The 13395-nt window shown below is 59.9% G+C and overlaps 1 protein-coding gene across 2 annotated transcripts; it reads right to left on the reverse strand.

The window, feature by feature from the left end:
- Positions 1 to 6195: 6195 nt before the first annotated feature.
- DMBX1 (diencephalon/mesencephalon homeobox 1) lies at positions 6196 to 12544 on the reverse strand. Of its 2 annotated transcripts, none has more exons than XM_047793115.1 (4): positions 12382 to 12544; positions 8002 to 8180; positions 7414 to 7762; positions 6196 to 6653 (listed from the first exon to the last, which is right to left on the reverse strand). In XM_047793115.1, the coding sequence occupies exons 1-4, from the start codon at positions 12533 to 12535 to the stop codon at positions 6196 to 6198; spliced, it is 1140 nt and encodes a 379-aa protein (XP_047649071.1). In that variant the 5' UTR covers positions 12536 to 12544. The 2 variants fall into 2 exon arrangements, with proteins under 2 accessions (XP_047649071.1, XP_047649070.1); XM_047793114.1 differs by having other exon boundaries at positions 8002 to 8197; positions 12384 to 12535.
- Between the last annotated feature and the right edge of the window lie 851 nt (positions 12545 to 13395).

Consider the following 13395-nt stretch of genomic DNA (forward strand, 5'->3'; position numbering starts at 1 on the left):
TGTGTGTGTGTGTGTGTGACTGTGGGCGAGCATGTCTGCAGACCCCTGGGGTGTCGTGAGGGACCCAGATGTCCCCCAGCCTGCCCTGGCCCAGCCCCCAGGGCGTGGAGAGGCCAGGCCCCCCTCTCAGAGACATTCCTGCCTGTGGAAGGTGGGCAGAGCCCCACAGGCGGGCTGATCCTGGGCCAGTGGTGTCAGGTTCCTGGTGCCGGGCCCTCCCTCGGCAGCCCTCTGAGGGCCTTTGTTGGAAGTTCAGACGAACTTGTCAGGGGGGCGGGCAGGAGGCCACCTCCTAATCGGCTTTCCCAGAAGGGAGAGCAGAATGAGAGATGGAGGGGGGCTCCAGCCCCAAGCAGCTCTGTGGGAAAGGGGGGAAGGGCGGCCCCATCCCCCAGGACCCTCTCAGATGGGGCCCCTTCCACAGGGCCCCCGAGAAACCAGGCCTCTGGACCGAAGGATCACCGGGGCCAAGGGCTAAGGGAAGGATTCTGGGAGGCACCCCGGGGAGACCCCGCCTTTCTCGTCTCCCCCTCCAAGGCTGTCTGAGCACCCACTGCAGGTCGCGCACTGGCCACTCAGCCCCTCGGCCTCCTCCAGACCCTCCTCTTTATCTCACCCAAGCCTCCCGGGAGGCTGGACATGGCTAATGATCCCCCGTCAAGAGAAAAGGAAACTGGGGAGTTACTTTCTCACGGTCAACGGCAGGCCAAGAACGGCTGGTCCCAACGCCACGGCAGAATCTTCCTTGCATATCGTCAGCAGTTGCCTGAGGTCCCATCCTCAGCGTCCCCCGTGTGATCTCAGTGACACGGCTTCATTCCCCAGCCCTGCTGACCCCCAGCAAGGCGAAGCGCATGGACTCCGAGGTCAGCCTTGTGGGCCGAGGGCTCTCCTCTCCCGCTCCTGCGTCCTCCCCTTTCATCCTTTGCAGGGATGTCCCCCCCCTATTGATAAACTTCTTACACATCTCAACCAACCCACCAACCAAACAAACACACACACACAAAAAGCAAAAAACACATCTCGGTTCACCCCTTACAAGCTGTGTGGTCATGGGCAAGTTCCTTAACCTCTCTGTGCGTCCGTTTTCTTATCTGTTACATGGGGATAATAGCGCCTACTACATAGGATCATGTGAGGATGAGTGACTTCACATGTGTGAGGTGCCAGGCACAGAGCAAGTGCCATGTAAGTCCTTATTAAATGAAGTCTAAGCAGCGCAGACAGATCCTTCTCTTGCTCCCGCACCAGTACCTCCCAACACCTTCCCTTGAGTAAGTAGAAGGTGCCTCAAAAGAGCAGCCTGAGCTCAGGCTCCCTCCCCTCGCCCAGCCCGAGGGTCGCCATTCACCACGTGGTCAAGTCCCAGACTCAGAGCACCTTGACTCTTCCCAAGCCCACAATCAGCACACTCACTAGTCTGACCCCCTCTCCCGCCCCTCGTCCCCCAGCCCCTGTGGATGCCACCCTCCTCCCAGCAGGACGTGGCATAGGGCCTCCTCCCTGAGCTCCCTACCACCTCATGAACCACCATGCAGCAAAGGTATTTGGGGGGGGCGGATTTACTAAAATGCAAGTCTGATCACTCCACACCCCCACTGGGAATAGCTCCCCATGCCCCCCACGGCCCTTGGGCTTGAGTCCAAGCTCCCAGCCTCCCTTCCCCTCCTCATGCCTGACACTACCCCCCAGGGTTCCAAGCTCCAGGGCTTTGTGCCCCAGGGCTCGCCAGCAGCTGTGTGTGCGCTGTGCCTCCCAGGACGCTCTTCTCTCGCACCCTCCTGAGGAACACGGGACCTCTGGGACTCAGCTCAAATATCTCTCGCCCAAGGGGCCTTCCTTCAGCACATGGCCAGGCATACAGCAGGTGCTCAGCACGTGCTGAGTGGATGACTGATTCGAATGGCAGGGTCCGCGGGGTGCCCTCCCTGCCAGCGAAGGTGTGTCCCTGGGGCTGAGGTATGTAGGGCCAGGGGGTGACGGTGACGGCTCTGGTCTGGGAGGGGCAGAAGGAGATTTGCGCCAGACATTTGATCTGCCAGCCCCTCCCGGGGAGGCGGGAAGGCCAGGCGAAGGGGGTGCTCCCCGCCCTAATCCTCAGCCCACTGGGGAGGAAGGAATGCACCTCCTAGGTCCAGCAGCGACCTGAGAAATGAGAAGGTCAGGGCCCAGGGGTCCCCGTGGCCTGAGGCACCTGCACAGGTAGCTCCCTGCACGCCATTCAGCCTGCTGGGGTTCTGCCAGGGAGCCCCCAGAGGGGTCTCTAACCCCCAGACCCCAAACTCAAGCTTGTACCACCCCTTCTAGCTCAGGGACCCTGTGCAGACGCTCTAGAACCCCAGGCAAGGGCCATAGAGGCTGAGTAGGAGAGATCGCTGGGCACCTTTTTCTTGCAAAGAGCCCCTTCACAAATCTCCACTCCAGCCAGCCACATGGCAGGGTCCCTCTTCCTCCTCTGCTTGCTTGCCTCCCAGGACAAAGCGCTCCCTCCCTCCACAGACTGCCCATCCCACTGGAGAACAGCTCTGGCCTTGGATCCACTGTGCCTTTCTGTCATTCCCACAGAACCCGCTGCCCCCCTCCATCCTACAGACCCACCCCCCAGGCTACCCCACACACCCCCAGCTGGTGCTGGCTCCAGGCTGCCCTGCCCTGCGGCTTGGGTTGAGGGCCAAGCGGCCAGCAGAAGATGGAGTCCTTCCCCGCCCGGGTCCCTCTGCTCCCTGTGACTGTCCCAGAGCTGTTAGGGCCCTGGGGGTGGGGGGTGGCCAATCCAAGGCAGGCCTGCCACCTCCCCCACTGGCCACAGCGCTGCCCTGGCTGCGGGCAGACCTTGAGACCCACGGCTCCCGCTCAGCCCACTCAGCCCATCAGGGGCATCTCCGGGAATAAACCTGGATCGAGGGCTATGCTGCGGATTCTCTTTTATTAGCCAAGTAGGACAAAGAACAGGTCACAGCGTCACAGGAAGTCAGACAGACAGACAGACAGACAGAGGGATACACACGACAGAGTGTCATGCTGCACCACGCAGGGGGAGGAGCAGGGGCGGGGGCATCTGAGTCGTGTTTTTTATCAACTAACAGAATAAATAAATACGGTACACAGTGGTTTTGCCATGGGCTGGCACGACCTCTAAGCACAAAAGGTCACAAAACAGCTGGTTTGGAAAGCAATCTGTACAGCCCGCCGCTGCGGAGTCGGGTTGGGGGGCCCAGGCCCCTGGACCATGCTCTGAGGAGGTGAGGACGCGGGGAAACGGAGGCCTCAGACAGGGGGAGAGGAGCCGAATGAGGTCTTCCTGGAAGGGACCGTTCAAAGCCTTGGGCTCTCAGCTGGGAGGTGACGGGGCCGACCTGGGAGAGGCCGCAGCCTCAGTCTCAGGTGCGGAGGGCCCCCCCACCCCAAGCTCATGGGAGACACAGGGCCTCGTTTACACATACGCTCCCCTCTCTCTCTCTGGCTGCTTTTGGTCCCTGAGACCGGTCCCCTAAACTAGGTCGAGGTTTGTCCCGGGGAAGGAGTAGTCGTCCAGTCCCCTGGCCTTCTCCGGGCTAGGAGATTGGAGCGAATGTTACAAAGCTCGGAGGGAACTGGGCTGAGAGCTGGAGAAGGGCCTGGCTTCACCACGACAGCACAGGACTTCGGGGCCAACTTGCTCCTGGCAAAGTCAGGGGAGGCTTCCTGGAGGAAGTGGTGAGGTCTAGAGCTGTTGGATTCCAAAGCCCAGTGACAGTCGTTTGCCTCCAGAGACAAGCAAAACGCTTTGGCAAAACCATGCCTGGGCTAGATGAGATTATTTGCACTTCCTAAATAGACCTTCCTGGCACTGACCCCAGACGATAAACCAGACCCCCCCTCTGTCTTCTAGAGTCTCTGCCACCCGCTGTGCCCCTGCCCAAGTCTCTCCTGTGATCTCCTGTGGCTCTTTGCTTTACCTTCCAGATTCCAGATACTCGATACTGGTTCAGCTGATCCCCCGCTTCAGAAGACCTCATCTGCCTGCCTTGGTCACGGCCACATCGAGGTGAGGTCCTTCTCCTGGGTGTCACCCTCAGCCCCACCTCTCATGAAGTTAGCCACACTTCCCCATCGCCCATGCAGTCTAAAGCATTGCTTTGTTCAAACAGCTTTCCTGGCCCAAGCTACCATGCCCTTCACTTTTTTTTTTTTTTTCCCATTCCAAGCCTTCTCCGTCTGCCCCAGCCCGGACAGACTCCCCCAGGATCAAGGGCATCGCCTGCTCTGTCAACCAATCTTCCCGAGGCCCCGGTAGACCCACCCCTCTCTTCCCACTGGGAGAGGGGACAAGCCTTAGGGATCTTTACCCTGGTTTTCAGATGCAACTTCTCTAAGCCGGGGGTGGGGGCTTCAGCGGGGAGCCACAAAGCCCTGGGGATCATGACCCAGCATCTGCACAAGCCATTGTCCTCCCCTTGCCCTGAGCCCCTGAGCCCATGTGAAGGCTTGGAGATGGGGTGACAGAGAGGCTGGACTAAAACTCAAGAGGAGCAGGATCCAATGCAGATTGTCTCAACTCAAAGGGACCCCTTATACTTGGAGAAACTGAGACCCAGAGAAGGTGGCCATGCTCACGGAGAGGCTTGTGCTTGCCACACCCGTGGCTCCGCAGCAAAGCGAGTGTCCTTTTCTAGTCTCTACATTGTGCTTTTGAGAGCCTTTCGGTGCTTGCTGTTAGTTTAACTAAAAGCTTCTGCCCTGCAAAGCTGTAGGCACAGAATGTCAGAGCCGGGCAGGATGTTACAGGCCACCTAGTCCAGGTGGGGAAACAGCCCGAGAGAGGCCACAGGCTGACTCAAGGTCAAACGCCTGTGAAAGGGAGTTTACTGAGGTCCTTACAATTGGCTCTGGGCCAGCACACACACCCCCCTCCCCGGGACAGAACTGAGACCCCCGCCTTCCCTGCCAGGTGCTTTGAGTTTCTGTGGTGAGGACCTAGAGTCCCACCTTCCCTCCTGGCTCAGCCCCACGCCAGCCCTGGACACTAGCTTTGGAACCTGGCCGCCCGGCGGCTATGGGACCGCTTTCCTCTGCAGATCCGTCTCGGAGAGCACCCCCTCCCCACTGCTGCCCTCCACCCAGGGATGTCTCACCAAAGAGGGGTCTAGAGCCCTGTGGCCAGGCCTGGATGAGCCTGGCAGCCCGCCTCCCTCCTGGAGGTCCTACAGCCAGGAGTTTGCCGTCCACTGCCCGCCCCAGTCTGACTCCTGCATCCGCGCCCCTCCTTCTCAGCCGGGGGACCGGGTGGGGGGTGTTCAAAGCGGGAAAAGAGAGGGAAGAGAACGCGTCCTTCTGGCCTCCAGGCCTGGGGGAGGGGTGTGTGGGAACTAGCGCCCCCTCCTGCTTGCAGCTCCAGTGGCTACGGGGTCTCCATCGAGGGAGGGCGAGAGTCCTCTGGCCTCCGTTGGGGATGCAAAGAGGCGACGGGCAGGCCGGGAAGAAGCGAAAGAGAGGAACAGGGCGAAGGACAATTACTAAAACCAAAAAGCTACAACCCCAAGGGAACATAGCCTGGGGATTGACGACACCGACACAGCCAGCACCGAAGAAAGAAAGCGGGAGCGGGGAGAAGGGACCTGGGGGCCGGGGGCGTGTCTAGGGTGGGGAAGACAGCGGCTGGGGAGACGGGGTGGCCCACGGGACAGAGGCAGGGAGAGGGAAGAAGGAAAGGGGAGAGAGAGACGGAGAGGCGGGAAGGCCAGGCCGAGTGGGATGCAGAAGCTGCTGGGCGGAGGCAGGGGCTTTGGAGGTAAAGAGATGGGGGGCGGGGCCTGGGGCAGGCAGGTGCCTGAAAATATAGCTTTATATATTTATATTTATATCTCACATTCCACACACCAACTTACTAGGGGCAGAAGGGGAGGGAGGGAGTGACGGGAGGAGGCGGCACAGGTGGGGGTCTAGCCAGCGAGAGCCTCTTACTCCCCGAGGCGACGGGGGGCGCGGGGTGGGGGGGTGGGCACTGGCCTCTCACCGCCTCCCCATTGGGCCTCCGTGGGATCCAAGCAGGGCCATGCACAGGGGATGGAGCTCTGGGGGAGGGGGCAGGAGGCAGGACTCCCAAGCCCCTGGATCCCTGGGCTCACGGACTTAACTCCTAGAGAGCCGTCTTGGGATAACCGTGGGGCTGGGCTGGGGACACCCAGGAGCCCTGGCTGGGTGGGAGGCCAGCCGTCAGTTGGGCAGCGTATCGAGTCCCAGGGAGGCGGCGTGCTGCTTGGCCCGAAGCCGCAGGTTCTCGATGCTCGTGGTTTTACTGTTCAGGGCAGCCGAGGCCGGGGCCAGGCCTGCCGGGGGCGCCGGCAGCAGCGGGGACCCCCACACGCCCTGGTGGGCCGCGGCGGCCGCCGACAGGGACTGGTAGTAGGACTGGCAGTGCAGTGAGCCCAGGGGGGCCATGTTGACGCCCAGGTAGGGCACGGCGGCGGCGGCGGCGGCCGCGGCGGCCGCGGGGGCCGGACCCCCCACCTCGAAGGACGAGTAGTGCACCAGGTTGTTGGTGGCGGCCATGTGCTGGCGGAATTGCTCCTGCAGACGGAAGAGGCTCAGCGGGGAGGAGGAGTAGGAGTGGGAGGGGCCCAGGAGGCCGCCCCCGGGGGCTGCGGGAGCCAGGGCCAGGCTGCCCGGCGAATCTGCAAGCAAAGAGCCAAGAACCGGGGACTCAGGACAAGGGCACAGCTCTCGGGGGGGGGGGGGGGGGGGGGGCGGCGGGGGCGGGGAAGACAGGCTTTGGCTGAAACCACATCCATCCATCTCGGCCAGGGCATCCCCTGAAGCAGCCCCCAGAGTCCGGGGAGGGAGGGACCTCTGCGGGAGCACCCTGGGGGAGCTCCCTGCCAAGGCCCCACGGGGGCCTCTTCCTTTCTAGGGTGGTCATCTCACCTCCCTCTCTCCTGCCTGGGGCTCCCAGCCCCCTCCAGGTCTCAGCTCAACGGCCCCAGCCCCTCCCCGCCTGGGCCCAGGGTTTGTGTCTGAGACATTCCTTCCGCCAGAGGTCCATCCCTTGGAAAGCACAGCTCCAAGTCTCTGCTGCAGGGGGGGCTCTCTGCTACCCGTCCGATACTCCCTCAGTTTGCACTGGTACATCTGCACTGGTCGTTAAAACACTGGAATATTTCCGTAATGATTGATAAACCTCTCTTGCCCTGAGCTCACCAAGTACCCCTCCCCTGCCACACAGCTCCTTCCCTAGAACCTCCTGGGCCTTCCCGGGATTCTGCAACAGAAGGGTGACCGGAGGGCACCGGCCTGCCATGGCCGACAGCTGAGTGCCATGTGTCAACTCTCTCCATGCTCTGACCCACGTGGCACAGCCAGGCCCCTGTGCAGCCAGACCTGGCTGTTCTCCCTGGGCTGGGCCTCAGCCTACCCGCTGCCCCTGCCAAGTCTTACCTGCCTTGGGGCTGCCCCTCTTGCAGCCCAGCCCCTTGCTCTCAGCCCCAGGGCTTCTCTCAGTTTTGGGATCCTCGGCTCCTGCCCGGGGGTCTTCCTCCCGGTCCGGCTGGTCCTCAGGGGCTGACTCACTGGCAGATTGCTCTGACAGGCTCAGGTGAAGCTCAGCAGGGGGGTCACCGCCGGGCAGGCTGGGGGGCTGCTCAGTCTCCAGCTGGGTGTCTGGAGGTGGGGCCTCGGTCTTGCCTTCCCCGTGGGAGCCCTCAGCCTCCTTCTGTTTCTGGAGCTGCTCTTTCTGCAGGCTGCGCTGCTTCTTCCGGAACTTGGCCCGACGGTTCTTGAACCACACCTGGGGAAGGGAAGAAGTGAGCTGTGGAACATGGTGCTCTGGGAGGGGAAATGAGTGATAATACTCCCCCGCCCACCCCCCCCCCCGCCACACCCACACCCTCCCGATCTCTTCTCAAACTCCCCTCCTGTCACTGAAGGCATCCATGGAGACGCCGATATTGCTTGGGCACCGTGGGCTGAAATGCTGGCTCCCGGAAGCCAGATCGACGGGCTGGTGCTTAAGGAGCCAAGCCCTACCTGCACCCGGGCCTCAGGTAGGTTGGTGCACATGGCCAGCCTCTCACGCATCACCACGTCTGGATAGTGAGTCTTCTGGAAGGTCTTCTCCAGGGCCTCCAGCTGCTGAGCCGTGAACGCCGTGCGACTGCGACGCTGTTTGCGGTGCTGGGAGCCATAGCGGGCCTCCAAGATGATATCTTGAAATGTACAGCCGTTGGAGGGCAAGGACAGGGGGCCCATTTAATTATGGGAAATAGGTTTTGACTCTTACCCTGCTCTGACCCACCGGGGTCCAGCCCTGGCAGGACCCCGGCCCTCTCCCCTTGGAAATCAGCCATCTCCGCTCCATGGGGCTGGATTTTCAGGACTGTTCCACCCGTCACTTGCCATCAGGACCACAGAGGTCTAACTCACCCCAAGAATGGCAGTCCTTGTTTGGGTGGGGCAGGACAGGCAGGTGGGTGGGCACTGCCCTACAATCCTTAAAACCCCGGGACACCACGGATGATACTCAGAGCGTACATAATGCTAATAACTTGGAAGTCCCCGGCACCAAGGTTCTGATAGCCCACGACCCTTAGATTCTGGACACCGACAGAGGACCGCCCCGACCATGAGAAGCCAGGCTGTGAGCCTGGGACTTATCTGCCAGGTCTAATTAGGAGCGGTCTGACTGAGCAGATGGAATTCCCTGGCCCTGGATCCTACGTTCTCTGGGCCTGACTATCGACATCCCGTCCAGCCTGATCCTCGGATGGCAGGGCCTGAGGCTCCTGCTCTTATATCTCATCAGAAAGCCCGGCTCTGGGGAGTTCCTACTGTGGCTCAGCGGTAATAAACCCAACTAGCATCCATGAGGATGCGGGTTCGATTCCTGGCCTCCCTCGGTGGGTTAAGAATCTGGTGTGGCTGGGGCTGTGGCATAGGCTGGCCGCTGGCTGCAGCTCCGATTTGATCCCTAGCCTGGGAACCTCCATATGCGGAAGGTTCGGCCCAAAAAAGCAAAAAGAAGAAAAAAGAATAGAAAGCCCGACTCTGCCAGAATCATTCAGAACACAAGAAAGGCTTGTTGCATGCAGTCTTTTTTTTTTTTTTGTCTTTTTGCCATTTCTTGGGCCGCTCCCACAGCACATGGAGGTTCCCAGGCTAGGGGTCGAATCGGAAATGTAGCCACCAGCCTACGCCAGAGCCACAGCAACGCGGGATCCGAGCCGCATCTGCGACCTACACCACAGCTCACGGCAACGCCGGATCGTTAACCCGCTGAGCAAGGGCAGGGACCGAACCCGCAACCTCATGGTTCCTAGTTGGATTCGTTAACCACTGCGCCACGACAGGAACTCCTTGTTGCATGCAGTCTTGTCCTTCTGGCTGCTTCCTCTGGGAGGGAAGGACAGAGAGAGGCGGTGCTGACCACCACAGGCTCGGAGAGGAGACAGGGCTGGTGGACCACAGATTCCACAGGCCGCGCTGGCCACGTGAACCTGCCAGCATGGATGTCGGCCTGGAGTTGCTGTCTAGCCTCCAGCTCTTCTGCTTGACTAGTCCTTGGAGGATAACCAGCTAACCTCTCTCCCCCTGCCTCCCATCACCCATAAGTGGGTCTTGGACTATCTATGATGAAGGGAACCGGAGCCTCGTCAGCCTCTGCACAGGGCTGCCGGGGTCCTTCCCCTGCACCCCGAGAACTGGAGAGTCAGCACAACACCCTGTATGGGGAAGAAGGAGGAAAGTGGGTGTCCAGGAAGCTTCAGGCTTTGGGAAGGAGCTGCTCCTCCTTCAACAAAGAGCGGAAGCCTGGAACCCCTCACTGGCACTAATCCCAGCCTGGCCTGAGCCCCCTGAGCTCACGCTGGTCACACTAGGGGAGGGGAAGGCGTGGACCCCTCTCGGCACAACTCTGGGTTGGGGAGCAAATGCTCAGCATCCTGCTGTGGCTCCGGGGACTGTGGGGGGCAGGGGATAGTCACAGCCTGAGAGGCCAGGCTGCCTGAACCATCAGCGAAACCTCCTGCGGGAAGGTGAGGCCTCCAGGCAAAGGCCCGCCTGGAGCTTGTGTCCCTCCTTCCCCAGATTCGGGACCTGGGGGGGAGTGCTGAATATGCCACGTCCTCTGCTGCCGCCAGCAGAGGTGAGCCTCCGTCCCTGACTCTTCCTCGCTGGGCCCTGGAACATGGTCAGGGGCTAATGTTACCACCACGTTGGGCACAGGCAACTCACTCCAAACCAGAGAAGCAGCCGTAGTCCAGGCAGGACTGCACCCACACGCCCATGCAGGAGACAAGGCCCCCATGCAACTTACAGAAGGAAACCAGGGGCTCAGCTAGAGCCACTGAGCCCCTCCCAGAGCCTGGCAGGGTCTAAAGTAATAGAAGTGGCTGCCCCACCCTCCCTTCTAGGCTGGAACCTCTCTCCAGGCAGGGTCCCCCATCCCATCCCGTTTCTGGACCTCTACTCATGCTAGTCCTGCTCCTTGCCCTTTTAAGGTGAAGCCCTCCCTGACTACACCAGCTGCTCATGCTTTTCTGATCTGTTCCACCATTTGATCCTGGCCGCATTCCCCCTGCCGTGCCCTCTCACGGACGATGGGCACCTGGTGTTCCTGGGAGCGTCCTAAAGCCCTCTGAGGGCCGCTTGGCACAGGGCCAGAACAGTTCATCAGCTGCTTGAGGTTTGGCTCAGGACAGGATGGGTGGGCGGCATCATCTCCCAGGGAATCATGCTCCCCGCCTATGCCATCAAATCCCTCCCATGCCCACCAAGGGCAACCATCATGGAGCTAGGAGTCGGGGGACCACCCGCAGCTCCCTCGTGGGCATTCGGCTTAGGATGTGGGGGGTAATCCTGACCTCTGAGCACCTACCAGCCCCTGCTGAACCCCTTGCATATGTGTCCCAACCATTCTATGGGATGGGCACTGCCATTGTTCCCTGTATAGGAAGGGGGAGCGTGAGGCTCAAGAAGATAGGTGTGTCGGAGTTCCAGTTGTGGCGCAGTGGTTAACGAATCCGACTAGCAACCATGAGGTTGCGGGTTCGATCCCTGGCCTCGCTCAGTGGGTTAAGGATCCGACGCTGCTGTGAGCTGTGGCGTAGGTCACAGATGTGGCTCGGATCTGGCGTGGCTGTGGCTGTGGCATAGGCCAGCAGCTACATCTCCGATTAGACCCCTAGCCTGGGAAATTCTGTATGCTGCAGGTGCGGCCCTAAAAAGACAAAAAGACAAAAAAAAAAGAAGAAGAAGAAGAAGAAGACAGGTATGTGGGCAGACCCTACAGTGACTGCAAGTCTGTGACTTCAAAGCTTATATTTTTGGCCATGATGTCACATCCTAAGCTCCTACCCCACCCCTGCCTATTTAACCTCTCTGAGCCCCTGTCTCCTTGTCCATAAAATGGAGATTGATAGCCTCCCTTTACCGGAGTTGAGTGGTTTGGTGCACAGAGAAAGCGTGCGAGCACCACACAATGCCCAGCACACAATCAGTGTTCAAAACACAGGAGCCAAGGAGTTCCCACTGTGGCTCAGTGGGTTAAAAACCCAACTAGTATCCATGAGGATGCGGGTTCGATCCCTGGCCTCGCTCAGTGGGTTAAGGATCTGGCGTTTCCTTGAGCTGTGGTGTAGGTGGCGGATGCGGCTTGGATCTGATGTTGCTGTGGCTCTGGTGTAGGCCTGCACCTGCAGCTCTGATTCGACCCCTAGCTGGGAACTTTCATATGCCATAGGTGCAGCCTGAAAAAGCAAAAAAAAAAAAAAAAAAAACAAACAAACCAAAAAAACAAACTACAGAAGCTGTTATAGATGTGACACCCTGGCACTGCCTCTCGCCTCCTACCTCAGTCTCTCCATCTGTGAGAGAGGCCAACAAATGCTTCCCTCACAGGGCTGTTAGGGAATCTGAAGGCATAGGGCAGCTCCAGGGCCCAGCACAGTGCTGGCAAACAGGGGTGCTCCAGACACTCACATGTAGACTTCGGTTTTGGGGGGGGTGGTTTAGGGCTGCCAGTGGTGGCATATGGAGCTTCCCAGGCTAGGGGTCCAATTGGAGTTAACAGCTGCCAGCCTATGCTGCAGCCACAGGGACACGGGATCCGAGGCGCATCTTAGACCTACACCACAGCTCACGGCAACGCCGGGTCCTTAACCCACTGAGCGAGGCCAGGGATCGAACCCGCAACCTCATGGTTCCTAGTCGGATTCACTTTCTCCGCGCCACAACGGGAACTCCTACATGTAGACTTTGAATTGACATCTATCTCCCGGGGTTGCGGAGGGACTGGGTCTTCCTGAGTCTTCCCGAGGAAACATTCCCAGGACCAACCTTCCCCAGGACCTCTGCCCCGCCCCAGCGCCCCCGTTCTTTCCCCAAGGTCCCATCCCCACAAACGGCCCTTACCAGCCAGGCGCTCGGCCAGCGTAAGCGCGTGCACCGATGGCCGGTAGTCGGGGGCGTGCTGGGCCTGCTGGGCCGCCTGCTGGTGCAGGTTGTACATGGCGCTGAGCGAGTTCATGGCGTGCAGGGAGTAGCCGTTCACCCCGTAGTGCTGCATCGCGACATGTGCCTGCAGACAGCAGAGGTGGGGGGATGTGAGGCCGGGGGAGACCCCGGCCCTGGCCCGGACCTGGGATGCCCACCTCACCCACCCCCGACAGCTTCTGCCGCCCCACGGGAAAGCAGCCCACCTTGCCCACAGCTAAGCGCGTGAGGGCGCCTTCACGCTGTATTCATGCACCCCCCCCATTCACTGATTCCCACTGTGGGACGTGTGCGGGGTTTAATGCTCTGGGCCCTGGAGTCAGACTGCCTGCGCTGCCACCCGGGAGCTCGGGGGCTTTGGGTAAGTCGCTTCACGTCTCTGACCTTCAGATTCTCCATCTGCAAAGCAGCACTTATCTCATGGGGTTGTGGCAAGGATTAAGAGAAGCATTTACTGGAGTTCCTGTTGTAGTTCAGAGGTTAAGGATCTGACACTGTCACTGCGGCCCTGCGGGTTCAATTCCCCCATCTGGAAACTGCCACATGCTGTGGGTACAGCCAAAAAATAAAAATTAAAAAAAACATTTAGGGAGTTCCCGCTGTGGCACATCGGAAGTGAATCCGGCTAGTATCCATGAGGATTCAGGTTCCATCCCTGGCCTTGCTCAGTGGGTCAGGGATCCAGGGGTGCCGTGAGCTATGGTGCAGGTCGCAGACGTGGCTCAGATCCTGCATTGCTGTGGCTGTAGCAGAGGCCGGCAGCTGTAGCTCCAAGTCAAGCCCTAGCCTGGAAACTTCCATACGCTGCGAGTGCAGCCCTCAAAAGCAAAAAAAAAAAAAAAAAAAATTAAAAAGAGAAGCCTTTGCAGTGGGGTCTGGCATTAGCATGGGCACAAACATGTTCGTCACGGTGATTTATCGATCTGTTTGCTG

Source organism: Phacochoerus africanus, chromosome 8 (genome assembly GCF_016906955.1).
Source record: "Phacochoerus africanus isolate WHEZ1 chromosome 8, ROS_Pafr_v1, whole genome shotgun sequence".
Lineage (NCBI taxonomy): Eukaryota > Metazoa > Chordata > Mammalia > Artiodactyla > Suidae > Phacochoerus > Phacochoerus africanus.